At 43.0% G+C, this 12,241-nt stretch overlaps 1 protein-coding gene across 1 annotated transcript in view; it reads right to left on the bottom strand.

The window, feature by feature from the left end:
• Positions 1–8: 8 nt before the first annotated feature.
• Positions 9–12,241, bottom strand: part of clcn1a (chloride channel, voltage-sensitive 1a) — a 38,333-nt gene continuing 26,100 nt past the window's right edge. The window contains exons 17-24 of the mRNA XM_065948102.1: positions 12,124–12,215; positions 11,848–11,940; positions 11,532–11,619; positions 9,815–9,897; positions 8,425–8,469; positions 6,164–6,268; positions 3,875–3,961; positions 9–3,024 (exon numbers count right to left, since the gene is read on the bottom strand). Coding sequence (XP_065804174.1) covers positions 2,539–3,024; positions 3,875–3,961; positions 6,164–6,268; positions 8,425–8,469; positions 9,815–9,897; positions 11,532–11,619; positions 11,848–11,940; positions 12,124–12,215 — 1,079 coding nt within the window. The 3' untranslated portion in view covers positions 9–2,538. The remainder of the gene's footprint in view (positions 3,025–3,874; positions 3,962–6,163; positions 6,269–8,424; positions 8,470–9,814; positions 9,898–11,531; positions 11,620–11,847; positions 11,941–12,123; positions 12,216–12,241) is intronic.

The raw sequence follows: 12,241 nt of genomic DNA, 5'->3' as shown, positions 1-12,241 counted from the left end.
AGCTTAAAGAATGCTTCGATATTTATTTGTTATATAACTGTACATATTTCTCTGTTTTAAGACCTGAGACAAAGAGCAGAGGTCATCATTGGCCATTTGTTTGAAACTTTACAGAAAATTAAAAAATGTGTTGAACACCAGCCAGAGAGAAAGGACGGCTTTTCTGTCTGATTTAAATCTGAATGTTTTTGTTTCAGTGAAGCGTATGAACTTTTAACTCCTGTACAGAGCTTTAGATAGATTTGTGTTGATTTTGGCGCCCCCTGTGGACAAATCTGTACATCTTATCTCTTCACTGATTTTGTCCTGTACATGTGTAAGTTGTGTTTTTTCTGACAGATTCTTATCCTGCTTTCTTTAAACAGTCCAATGCATCAAATATCCAGAATCTTTTCTGTGTAAACGGTCACAAAGGCTGTTTTCTGCTGTTCATCACTTGTGTCCCTCCAGGGATGCTAACACACTGGATGACTGCTGCACAGTTTTAAAGGACTCATATCGCACCGCCTGATTCATCTCATCCCGACCTACAGGCGGAAGTTAAAATCTGCTGCTAAGCCGGAAGTGAAGGAATGCACCGAGCTGCAGACACAAACCTGAATGAACTCACTGACACATCTTATATCAGGACATGTGTGTGCACATACAACAAGTTAAGCTAAGCTAAGCTAATAGGAGCTACACCGAGAAGCTTTTCATCCAACGACCCTGCGACAGTTTGTTGATTGAAGTCTCGCATCAGAAGCTTCATATCCTGAAATAATCTCATCCTGACTTCTCTATATCGAGAAGTTTTATTAATGAATATAAAATTATTTATTTAAGTTTTTTTTTTACTGGCAACAGGCCTTCTGGATAAAATTATCATTATCTATCTAAAAAAAACTTAAATAAATAATAATGTCAACATACATCATCGTCATCATTTCACATATCGATGTCAGATAAGCTGTCAGTCACAGTCATGGACGACTTCCATTAGTCGGTAATTATCTCGATTTCTGACGCACGGCGCTCGTCACATCTGCTGGTTTGTTTCTGAAATCTCAGCTTTGGTATTTTGAAGGATTATTTTTTTTTTGTTAAATCTTGAAGGTGTCCTTGTTGAGGTAACTGGGTAAAAAAAAGAGAATATCTGCAGTGGGTGTTCAGCTGTCGTCAGCCGCCTTCAGCTGCGCCATCTATCAACCTAAGCGTGATGAGATGAGCTCGGAGGCTGCATCCACAAGGTCAGCGCACAGTTTGGAGGTCGTTTTGGGGCTTTGGCCAATCTTCCACAGCGGATTGAGCGGCTCCATTAGTCTGCTGTTATCCAGAAGGCCTGTTGCCAGTAAAAAAAAAAAAAAAAAAAATCAATATCTCCAGCTGTCGTCTGATAGAAACCGTTCTCAAAGACGAATTAACGATGAAGTAAAGAAGAAATCCTACACAGAGCGGGGGCAGGAGCAACAGAATCCACATTTTCATTGTTCGTTTTTTAAAGATATTTTGAGTGAGTCTGAAAAAATAAGCATTCTTTCATTTTTACCTTTACAACCTCAAAATGAAAAAGTATCACAATGAAAAATAAAAATAAGAAAAAGGGTTTTATCAGCGTTTTTATTGCCAGAGAATTATTTTTTTATTTTTTTATGATTTGAGATCAATTTAATTTCTTTAAACAGAATCATAATAAACCATAATAAAGCCCTGTTATGAACCTTCCTGATCGTACCGTCAGTGGAGTGAATCATTACATCCCTGTTTCCATGACAACTCTTGGTACCCTTCTTTTAGCCTCCATGTTGTTTTAGAAGGTTATTATTACCCAAGACCAAAAAATGACACCAGGAGTAATGAGACGATTGTTTTAAGTAAATGTTTTGAAGCAGCCGCAGCAGCTCAACCGTTCAGGGTTCGATCCTTGAAAGTGTTCGAGTGGATGACAAACAGAGCGACGAGGAAGAGAGAGAGAGAGGGGGCAGTATCAAAAATCTTCACATTCAGCTAAAGACCGACGGGGGGGCGGAGTCAATACCTTTTTTTTTTTTTTCAGTTTTGGTCCTTATTCATGTTCAGTTTGTTTTAGCCTTCTGTAAAATAAGTTCCTGTCCTACTCCTCCTGTCAGAGTTCAAACCCTCAGAGAAATCCTCTCAGGGAAAGAAGAAGTCCGAACAACACGAGGGGAGGGGGAGATGCTTCTGTGTAGCAGCATAAACTGCAGTCACCATTTTTATGAGGCGGGTAAAAGGTCAGCGAGTGAAGGTAAGACAGGAAGTTATTTTACAAAAGGTTAAAAACAAGTTAACGGTGATAAGGCCGGATCAGCACAAAGAGATCAGAGAAATGAGACAGAATCAGGAAGGGAGAGAGAGATGCACAATCTTCAAATAACAACAGATAAACATTCAGACCTTTAAAGTCGCTTCAAGCTAACACACTTTGCTCTGCCTTTAAGGTGACAATAAGAGGTAAACACATTAAGAAGAGAAGAAAACACTCACACCATTATAAAAGTTTTCCATTATAAAAAAATATTACCATCACTCATGACTAATCTAAACCATTGGCTCGTCATCACTGTCTTCATCCCCCTCGAGAAGTCCCTGCAGGGCCGTCAGGGTGGAGAGAGGGATGGCGGGAGAAGGAGGAGGCGAGGAAACAGGAGGAGTGGAGGAAGAAGGGACGGGGGGAGGAGTGGAGGAGGGGGGGAGGGTGAGGGTGCTGTTGTAGCTGCAGCTCATGCTGGACGAGCTGCTACAGCTGCTCTCCTCCACCTCCAACTTCACACCCTCAATACACACCTCTGTTTCACTCTCTGGATGAGGGTGTTGGTGGTGGAGGTGAGGGGGGGAGGGAGGAGGAGGAGGCTGGGGATCAGGAGAAGGAGAAGGAGAAGGGATGGAGGACGGAGAGGACGGAGCAGTGGGAGAGGACGGTGGAGCTTTAGCCACAGAGTTGTGGGTGATGATTTCTCGCAAGCTCGCAAGAGGAGGACGGAGCCGGACGCCGGAGCGCGTGGAGCCCTCGATGGCCTTCTGGAGCTGGAGGAGGGAAGGAAGGAAGGAAGGAAGGAAGGATGGGAGGGCAGAGAAGAAAAAAGTGTTGGAGAAAAGGATTTAAGACAAGGGGGATACGGAACAAGAGAAGCAGAAAGAGAAAACGACCCTTTGCTTCCCTCATTGGTTAGCTGTTCGACTCGCACAACACTACAGGCATTCTGGGTAATAGTCAGACTTTGGGAAAGGGTGCAAGAGGGCAGAAAACAACGAGAGGATTGGGACAACTTATGGTCTTGCACCCTTTAGCGAGAACGTGCAGATACGGGGACAAGGCCACATTGACAAAGTCTGACGCTTTGTCCGCCATCTTTGATTTCAGCAGCATCTCTTTTACGTCATGTCTTGACTCCTGAGGTCATTCCATACTCTCTGTATGACAGGGGAAACATATCGCTATGGCGATAAGACAAACTGGAAGATTTCAGGGGCAAGACGTCGGACAAATGTTCTAAAAAAATGTGTGAAAGAGCTGATAGAGAAACAAGGTAGAGAAACAGCTAGACGTCTGGCAAAGATCGAGTCACAGAGGAATAAGTAAATGATGGGATGAAGGGATAATAAATTAGATCCAATGAGGGAGGAGGGACACTGGAAGGATGGAGACATTAATGAGGAAAGACAGAACAAAATAATAAAAGGAAAGGCTGAAACATTCAGAGAGGAAAATCGATTATGCTAACAAAATACTCGTACATAATTCAGAGAGCTTCATGAGCACATCACGTTTTTATCACCTCACAAAGTCAAAAAGCAGCAAAAGAAGACTTTGAAAAGTGGACTTGACTCAAAGGAAGAGGGCTCTTAACAGTAAAAGCAGAGGTGAAGCTCTTACCTCCTTCAGGGCGACCACCCCCACCAGTTTGCCGATACTGGTCACATAGGCATGGCTGAGCCCCAGCAGTGAGAACAACGTGTGGGTCTGTGGAGGGAAAAAAGGGCACGCGTCACATTATGATAAACTTCTCCCTCTCAGTCTGTGAATCCAGACTTTTTACAGGCTCGTCCGTCAGCTCCGTCTGGACACAATGACACAGAGAGATGAGAGGCGACTGGCTCTAAATGAAGCGCTGGAAGAGAAAGTCACTGGGAGTGTTTTTTTCTGTTCATACCCGGGCTGAGGTCACACTCTGGATGAGCTCTTTGTATGCATCAGCACACTCAAAGCCTTCTTCTGCACATGAATAAGCAGAATACTCGGAGTATTACCATGACAATGAAATGACACTGATGACAGAATAAACCATCACAAGCTGTTTACAAGCATGCCAGGAGTATCTGCAAATCCTGGATCACCTTCAGATTTGTCATAATGAGGAGTGTGAGCGTTGTTCTGCTGGCTTTGTATCGCAGAAGAAGAAGAATGGAGGTTCATGTATCAAACGCTCCACATGAAGAGACGTCTCTTCATGAAGAGTTCTGCTCACTCTTAAGCTGTTTGTCTTCATTGAGCGCGATGGCGCTGTGAGAATAAATCCAGGTGTTGAGTGTTTTTAAACGTGTCATTATCCTCCCCCCCCCTCGCACTGTCAAGGTAACCCACATCCTCAGAGAATGAAATGTTACAGAAGTAAACAACAGAAAAGAGCAGACGGAGAGACATTCAACAAAAGACTGGCAGACTGCTGGAGGTGCTCAGAAGCTCCATTTATATGCTTATTTGCTTGACTAACAGCTGTGATAAGAAGCACACACACTCCGGTCCACGGAGAATTTGTGCAGTAAGTAAAAAAAAAAAAGAAACGACTGCAGGCGAACGAGCCGAGTCATTTCATGCAAATGATGAAGAAATGAGTCAGACACATTTGTTTGAGAATGGGAGAAAATTACAACATTTCATGAGTTTCTTTAATCATGACTTGGCATGGGTTCTTTTTTAAATGAAGTCGTGTTTGAGTAATGGAGTTGTTGGATGAATGATAATGAGTTCAGGCTTCCAAAAAAGTGACTTTCATTGTGTTTGAGCTTTAATTAACTTGTGTTTGCTGGAGACATTTTTTAAAAGCTCTACATGAGCTGTACGTGTGACGTGCGCTCCACCTCTAAGAAAGTGTCTGGAATAAAAGGTTCAACTGTCGTCCTGCGTGACGATTTCTATTGTGTTTATTTATGGAACAATATCCCACCGTTTTCTGTAAATGCATGATAATGACCCTCACAGCCAGCCTGCTCTGTGTCGCTATGTTTCCCAGCACAGCGTGGAATCAGCTTTCAAAACACGATGAATGGGGATGAAGTTTTAAAGATAAAGATAAAGATAAACTTTATTGATCCCCGTGGGGGAAATTTGTACATTACAGCAGCTCCAGAAAACAGGGGACGGGAATATACTTATTAAAAATAAAAAAATCGCGCCAGGTAGGCGTGCAGCGTGTGATGGTGGCGGCGCCTTTGTCAGTATTTTAAATCGGTATATTGATCCCCACAGTGTTTAAGACTCAACGCTCTTTTTGGATGTAGAAACAGGTTTTTAAAGTGCGTCTTATACACCAGATTTTACGGTACACAATGTGTTAAAAGCATAGACTCTAAAGAGAAATAGACAGCACGCTTCAACCTTCATGCGTTGTACAAAGATGAAGCCAAAATAAACGTGTGACGGGCGCTGACATGTTGAGTATTTGGAACCAGAGTTTGCAAAATGGGGCTGGTGGGACTTAACCCTTAATTAGTTCCTTTTCTTGGACCATTCATGCTCTGGAATAATAATAATAATAGACTTTATTTGGCATGGACGTCACAGATACATTGGACGAACCAGATGCATTGTTTAAGTGTTTTAGCAAGCATGCTAGTTCTCAACACCGGTCCACAGGAGGAATAAACAATGAACCTCTTTGAATCCTTGAAAAATGGTCAAGCAGAAGGTGAGGAAGACCACACGTGTAGGTATTTAAAATACGGCGTTCATGGCATCTGCTCAGCATCAACCTTTTGGATTAATCACTGAATGTAAAGAAGTCCGCTCATCTCAGCAGAAACAATCAAATGCATTCACAACCTGCGACAGAGGCGATATCGTCCTTTGAGAAACACATATTCTAACCACATCAGACATCGAGGGGCTCAAACTGTGATTCAAACATCTGCTGACCTCTGTGGCGCTCTTTATCTCTGTACAAACCTTGTGTAATGACGTTCTCTCCACCAGCTGAAAAGGGGAAGGGTCGACTCGTATCTCATCGATTTCCATCGGATTGTCCATCTCCGCCTCTTCCCACGCTGTGATCTGCAGCAGCCAATGAGAAGCAAGGTCACAGAGGTGAGCGGGCTGGTATTAGTTCATGAAATCCTGCCTTCAAATTGAGCCGAGGGAAGGATCAGCATTTGTTTGTATGACGTGTATACATCTTCAAACATGAAGCAGATTCATTCTTTCAGGGTTTGTGTGTTTGTACCGTGTGTGTGTGTGTGTGTGTGTGTGTGTGTGTGTGTGTGTGTGTGTGTGTGTGTGTGTGTGTGTGTGTGTGTGTGTGTGTGTGTGTGTGTGTGGCTGCAGGACGATGATTCAGAGTTGTGCAGCTTTTGAGTTAAACCTTGAAACCCGGTGCTGCGTCCTTGCGTGTCAGTGGTCTCCCCCTCTGAGATTTAGGATGTCTGACACCTTTTAGCCTCTCTATAGATTTGACCTAGGAGCCCCGGCCTGCTGTGACGGGGGGCAGCCGTCTGCTAGGATTCACAGGGGAGATGTTACGAGGCCTTTTGGGAAAGTGCCAGGCAGAGTGAGAGAGACAGGAGAGCACTGGAGGGCACAATATTGTTTGGGTGCTCTGAACACAAAAAAGATGTCACGTTTAACATTCAGGCTGTGTTCACACTGCAGATACAAGGTGCCCCACTTCTGACTCTGTGGATGTGACACAGATCTGGAACACCTGTGACCTACTTGTGACGCGGAGTTGGATTTAATACGGAGCTTTGTGAGCACAGACGTCGACATAAATACCTTAATTAGTGTTCAGACTAAAGGCAGTCAGACGTGTCAGACTAAAAGAGCAGGGTGGTTTCTTCAGGATGAAGATCTGTCTCATATTTTGAGCTCGGCTGGTAAAGAGTTGGTAATGTCTGTAATTGTGGTCGTTTTTGCAGAAACTGTTCTCGGGCAGAATATTTGTGATTAACAAATCATCTATGGCAATGTACTCCCTTTGGTTATTTTTATTTGATACAGACAGTAATAATGTTGAAACATTTTGTAATTAAAGTTTTTTTATTTTGTATAATTATATTTTACTTTTCCCCCTTACTTTATAAATGTGTATGTGCATGTGTATATCCTTTTTTTTTTTTCCTTAGAATTTATTTAATTGTGTGTCTTGGAATTTTTTTTTAAACTCAGTAAACATATTGTAAAAAAAAAGAAAAGAGCAGGGCGGGATTCAGACGAGAGTTAGAAACTATAAACTGTGAGGATTCAGGACTCTGGTAGACTTTCACAACAGAGTCTTCAGATAAAACTAGTTTGAAATGTCTTTGCTGATATTGTTTTTGTTTTGACAAATCTGTAATATGATGCAGTTATCTCAGCACATATCCTTACTTAATGCAATGATTTACAGATATAAATGATTATTTAGGGCTAAACATCTTAAGCAATAATGCAGGTGACTCATGACTTTCTGCAGACAGGTGCAGCAGCTGAAACACAACGTCAGCACACGGAGTCAGTCTGAGAAACCCTCAGTGAATGAAGGGCTAACTGCTTCAGTACAGTTTGGAAAGGTAAACCCTGAACCCTGGGGCGGAGCTACACGCTGACATTAGTTGCAAAAAAACAGTGTGGCGCATTTTTGGCTTGTCCTTCATCACCGCTGTCACACAGGAAGTGGTGATTCTTTCGACCCATCAACAGACTGCAGTGTGTCTAGCTCCAGGCTTTAAGGTCAGGTCAGTACCGTTAGCACCCCGACAGAACGCAACAGTAGAACGATACGGATCTGTTTATTTTGGTACCCTTCACAGAGGAAACGCTAATAAATGTGTACCGTACTGAACCGATCTGAACGAGGCCACTTGGTGGAACGGGTCCTAGATCAGCTCGAGTACCTGGAGCTGGTACTAAAGTGAATTCAGACTCAGTTCATGTAAAGGTGGGAAACCTCCAGTTTCTTTTGGTTTGAAACACACCTGGTTGTATAAATATTTGCAGTTTGTTTCACCTGTGCAGTAAAACACAAATGATACCGCTGCCGAAAAAGGCGAGACGACAATTAGCTTAGCTTCTGGACAAACCTCACTTGAGGTAGTTGTTATAATTATATTTTTAGAACATCTGCACTTTTATCAGCTTCTCAAAAAGGCAACAGGACCTGTGTGAGGATTCAGGGGTTGGTGACTTCTTAAATCACAAACATTTTGTGTCAAACCATGCAGACAGTGCCATACCTCTTCTGGTGTCATCGTGTCCGACAGAGGGGGGGGACTCGGCTCCTGCAGACACAAAACAAAGAGACTTATGAGAGGTGAGACACGGTGAGTGAGTGAATTCTGTCGCTCTGAGCTGGATGTCAGAATCTCTCCGTCCAGGGAGCCTCATCTTAATCCAACAGGAGGAGGAAAAGTACCTCAAAGCCCAGATTGATCTGATATGTAAATGTTGATCATCAGATCCAGACCATCTCTGTTAGACATCAGGGACGCCTGCAGATCATTTTGAACAGCCGCTTCGTTATGAATATAGAAAAAAATACATTAAAAATCGTCCTTGGTTTTCTGCGTTGAATCACTCAGAGTTTTTACTTTTTTAACTCAAATGAATGAAAGGTTTGAGTTTTAAAAGCTGTTAGTTTAATCTCAGCTTTACAAAACAACGCCACCTCTGGGTTCTGTTTGGATGTATATCTATTATTTTTGTTTATCAGTGCAGCCACAGCCATCAAAACAACAAAGCAGAGTAAGAATGAACAAGATGCTGATAGTATTCTAAAGGTCAGTGTCTGGTTACCTGCCATGCACAGGACAAACACCTGACTCACAGCCAGAGTTCAGCCTGATTGCTGCTGGTGGCGGTTTCCCTACTGTGAATCTATTTGATATTCAGGACGGCAGGATTGTGGCTCGCTGCTGTAAAAACAATCCCCATGCAGGAGTCGGACTGAATCCAAAAACATAACAAGAGAATCAGACGGGTAATTCTCCAGCCACAGCAGCGGGCACAACAAAAAATCAAATTCTAATCTTGCAAGCTTACAAGCATATGCTTATTTCCACTGTGGTTTTCATTCAGGAAGATGACATGTGTCGCTTCCCCTGCCAGGCCGAATAATCACTCTACCTCCAGGATCTGGCTCAGCCATTTCCATATGAGAGAAGGTTGGAAAAAAGAGACGCTCGACTCGGGGGGAGTTTGTTTTGAGGATGAGGAAGCATTTGTGTATTCTTGTGCCTCTGTCAATCAGATAACTGGGTATCATCCTGAATAGAAAGCAGAGCCCCTTAATGAAAAATTCACCCTGAAAGAATAACGGATAAATATTTATAACCTGGCGGTGTCAGCGTGGGGATGTTTTGGAATGGTGGATTATTTGCATTTCAATGATTCATAACAAACGATGGAACAGTTTGCCAACACCTGTCAGAGACTGTCACACAGATCGCTGCGATCAGATTGATTTAAAATCAGGGTTAAAACACTTAAAGTCAACTGTATGACAACTAGGCCTGTGCTTCAAAACAATGATATGGCAGCTTTGAAACACACAATGTTGTAAAATCTGAATCATAGCAGGAATTAACATGCCGATACATACACACACACGAGAAGTTGGACACACACCTGAGACTGTCCCTCTGCCTGTCTGCTCTTAGAGGGGAAGAGGCTCCTGAGTGTTTTCCTCACCGACTGGAGAGGAGCTTTATCTGCACACACAGAGGTGAAGAGATTCAGTCAGTGAAGGTCAATAAATCAAACAAATACAATCTTTAGGTGGAAGGTTTTGTCAAGAATATCTGAACTGAGGGGAGAGGGTTTTAAAAGACTACCTCATCCACAGCATTGTTGTTGCCATGGTTACCATTTCACAGCGTGTCTGTTTTTAGTGTGCGACATGCTACTGAGAAGATAACTGTCCCACCACAGATACACACAGCCCATCTGCTAACAGGCAGAGGACATGCTGCTACACCTGAACTCTGTGCTGTAAGGGGAGGAAAGGTATTCAATCTTAAAGGTTTGACATCTGCTGAGGCCCGAGGAAACAAACATGTTGGAATCAAAGCCACAAAAACAGCATGAGAGGCCGACTGATTCATAACAAAGATTCATGGGGCATATGGGCTCTTGGCTGATTTTATCGCGTTGTTTTAATTTGGTTTTATATTTTGCTGTGTTGTTTTGGTTGATGTTTTATGGAGATGTTGTCCTTGTGTTTCTTCTCTTCTGTGTGCTCCTGTTGCAACGCAAATTTCCCCTTGTGGGACGATAAAAACTCTGAATCTGAATCAAACATTTAAACGAGGAGATCTTAGGATGTGAAGGACAAAAGAGGACGATCTCAAATCACAGTCTTGAACAATTCTGCTGTTTGAGAACACGTTATGAATCCAACGTAGGTTTCAGGTAAAACAGGAAGTTAGTGAAGTGAATACGTTATCAGTGAAGTTAATGAAGAAAACAAAACTATCCCTTAAAGCCAGAGGTTTTTGTTTGTGACCCTACTTTGACCTCACAAAACTCTGGTGACCCCCGGACATTTAAAACACATCCAGCTTTGTTTTGCATCATGTGATAGAGTCTCTACTGTGCTGTAAGTAAACAATCATCTCAGACTTCACATGTAGACTTGGTCATGTTTTATTGTTCACAGAGGAAGAAAGGCTGCGATGACATTCCTGCACGATGGATGACAGACACACAGACACTCTGTGAGGTTCATATTTTGGCGTTGGTATGCCCCACAGTAACATGAGTTCAATATATTTTAAAATACAATATATTTCTTATTGATCAACAAATACAAACTCCATGGTAGGGTCATGACCTCAGAGGTTGGGAAAGCCTGCTTTAACCCATTTAAGAATCTGAGTGAGCTTCCCAACAGTCCAGGCTCTGAATATATGCTGAGTCATATGAGTCGACATGTTTGTCTGAGGGAAACCAGGGGAGACAGAGGAAGGAATAAATCCTATTACATCACCCTTGTGAGGAAAACTTGTCTGAAAATATCTGTAGTCCTGTGACGAGCCCCATAAGGCTTCCTGTGGCTGCATGTGTCACAGCTCCACCAGCGGAACAGAGAGGAGGAAAACTGTCTTTTCTTTCAACATTAAGCCGAGTGTCACTTAAAGACCCCCGGACATTATTGATTCAATTAGATTTTATCATAAAGAAAGAAACTGTGGAGCTCCTCGACTAAGCTGTCGTTTCTTTGTAATGAATTAAAATGATGTTTTTATTTCCTTTCCCTGAGCAGCCAGAGCAGAGATGTGCAGGACTGTGATACTTTCAGCTAGATTTTAAAAAGAGGAAGAAGTGCTCAGAGGTCTCAGCTCACCAGGAACAGGAGCCGTGTGGTTGGACGAAGGCTCCGGAGGCTTTGGAGGAGGGAGGGGTCCGTTCCTCTCCTCCTGCACCGGGCTGCCCTGCAGACAGTGACAGGATGTTACAGAGAAAACATAACAATAAAAGCTCCTTCTGGTGTGGTATTAAAACTGAGGCCGAGAGCTTGAAACAGGAAATTCACAAACAGAATGATGGATTCAAACAGTTTAACAATAAATATAGATTCTAACATTTGAATCATCTGCCACTGATGAGCCCCGGGAGAGGAAAACAAATAGAGACACTTCAGATGAATGTAAGGAGCCCACCTTCTCTCCTTCCTCCTCTTCCTCCTCGTCTACAAAAGCAAAGGACTCCCAGCTGTGCTCCTGACACTGGTTCTGCTCCTGCAGGCTCCGCCCCTGAACACAAACCCAGATGAACAACATCAACACAGTCAGGTTCCTGCCTCAATATGTACGACACTTAAAACATGACTTCAGTTTGTTGTCTGCTCGACATTGATCGATAGCTCTATCTGTAAACGTTAGAAAAGACTTTCCTATGAGTCAACAGACGGCAGTGTGGCGTCCCGCTGTCCTCACCTGTGTCAGAAGCCTTCTCTCCGGTGACAACCACCAATCACAGAGAGCCAGGAGCTCCAACCTGTCAACGCTGCCCAATAGGATCATAGAGTCTGGAAGCAGAGGGAAAGATTACTGC

This window comes from Labrus bergylta, chromosome 19, assembly GCF_963930695.1.
Source record: "Labrus bergylta chromosome 19, fLabBer1.1, whole genome shotgun sequence".
Classification (NCBI taxonomy): Eukaryota; Metazoa; Chordata; class Actinopteri; order Labriformes; family Labridae; genus Labrus; species Labrus bergylta.
This window is presented reverse-complemented; position numbering and strand designations above follow the sequence as displayed.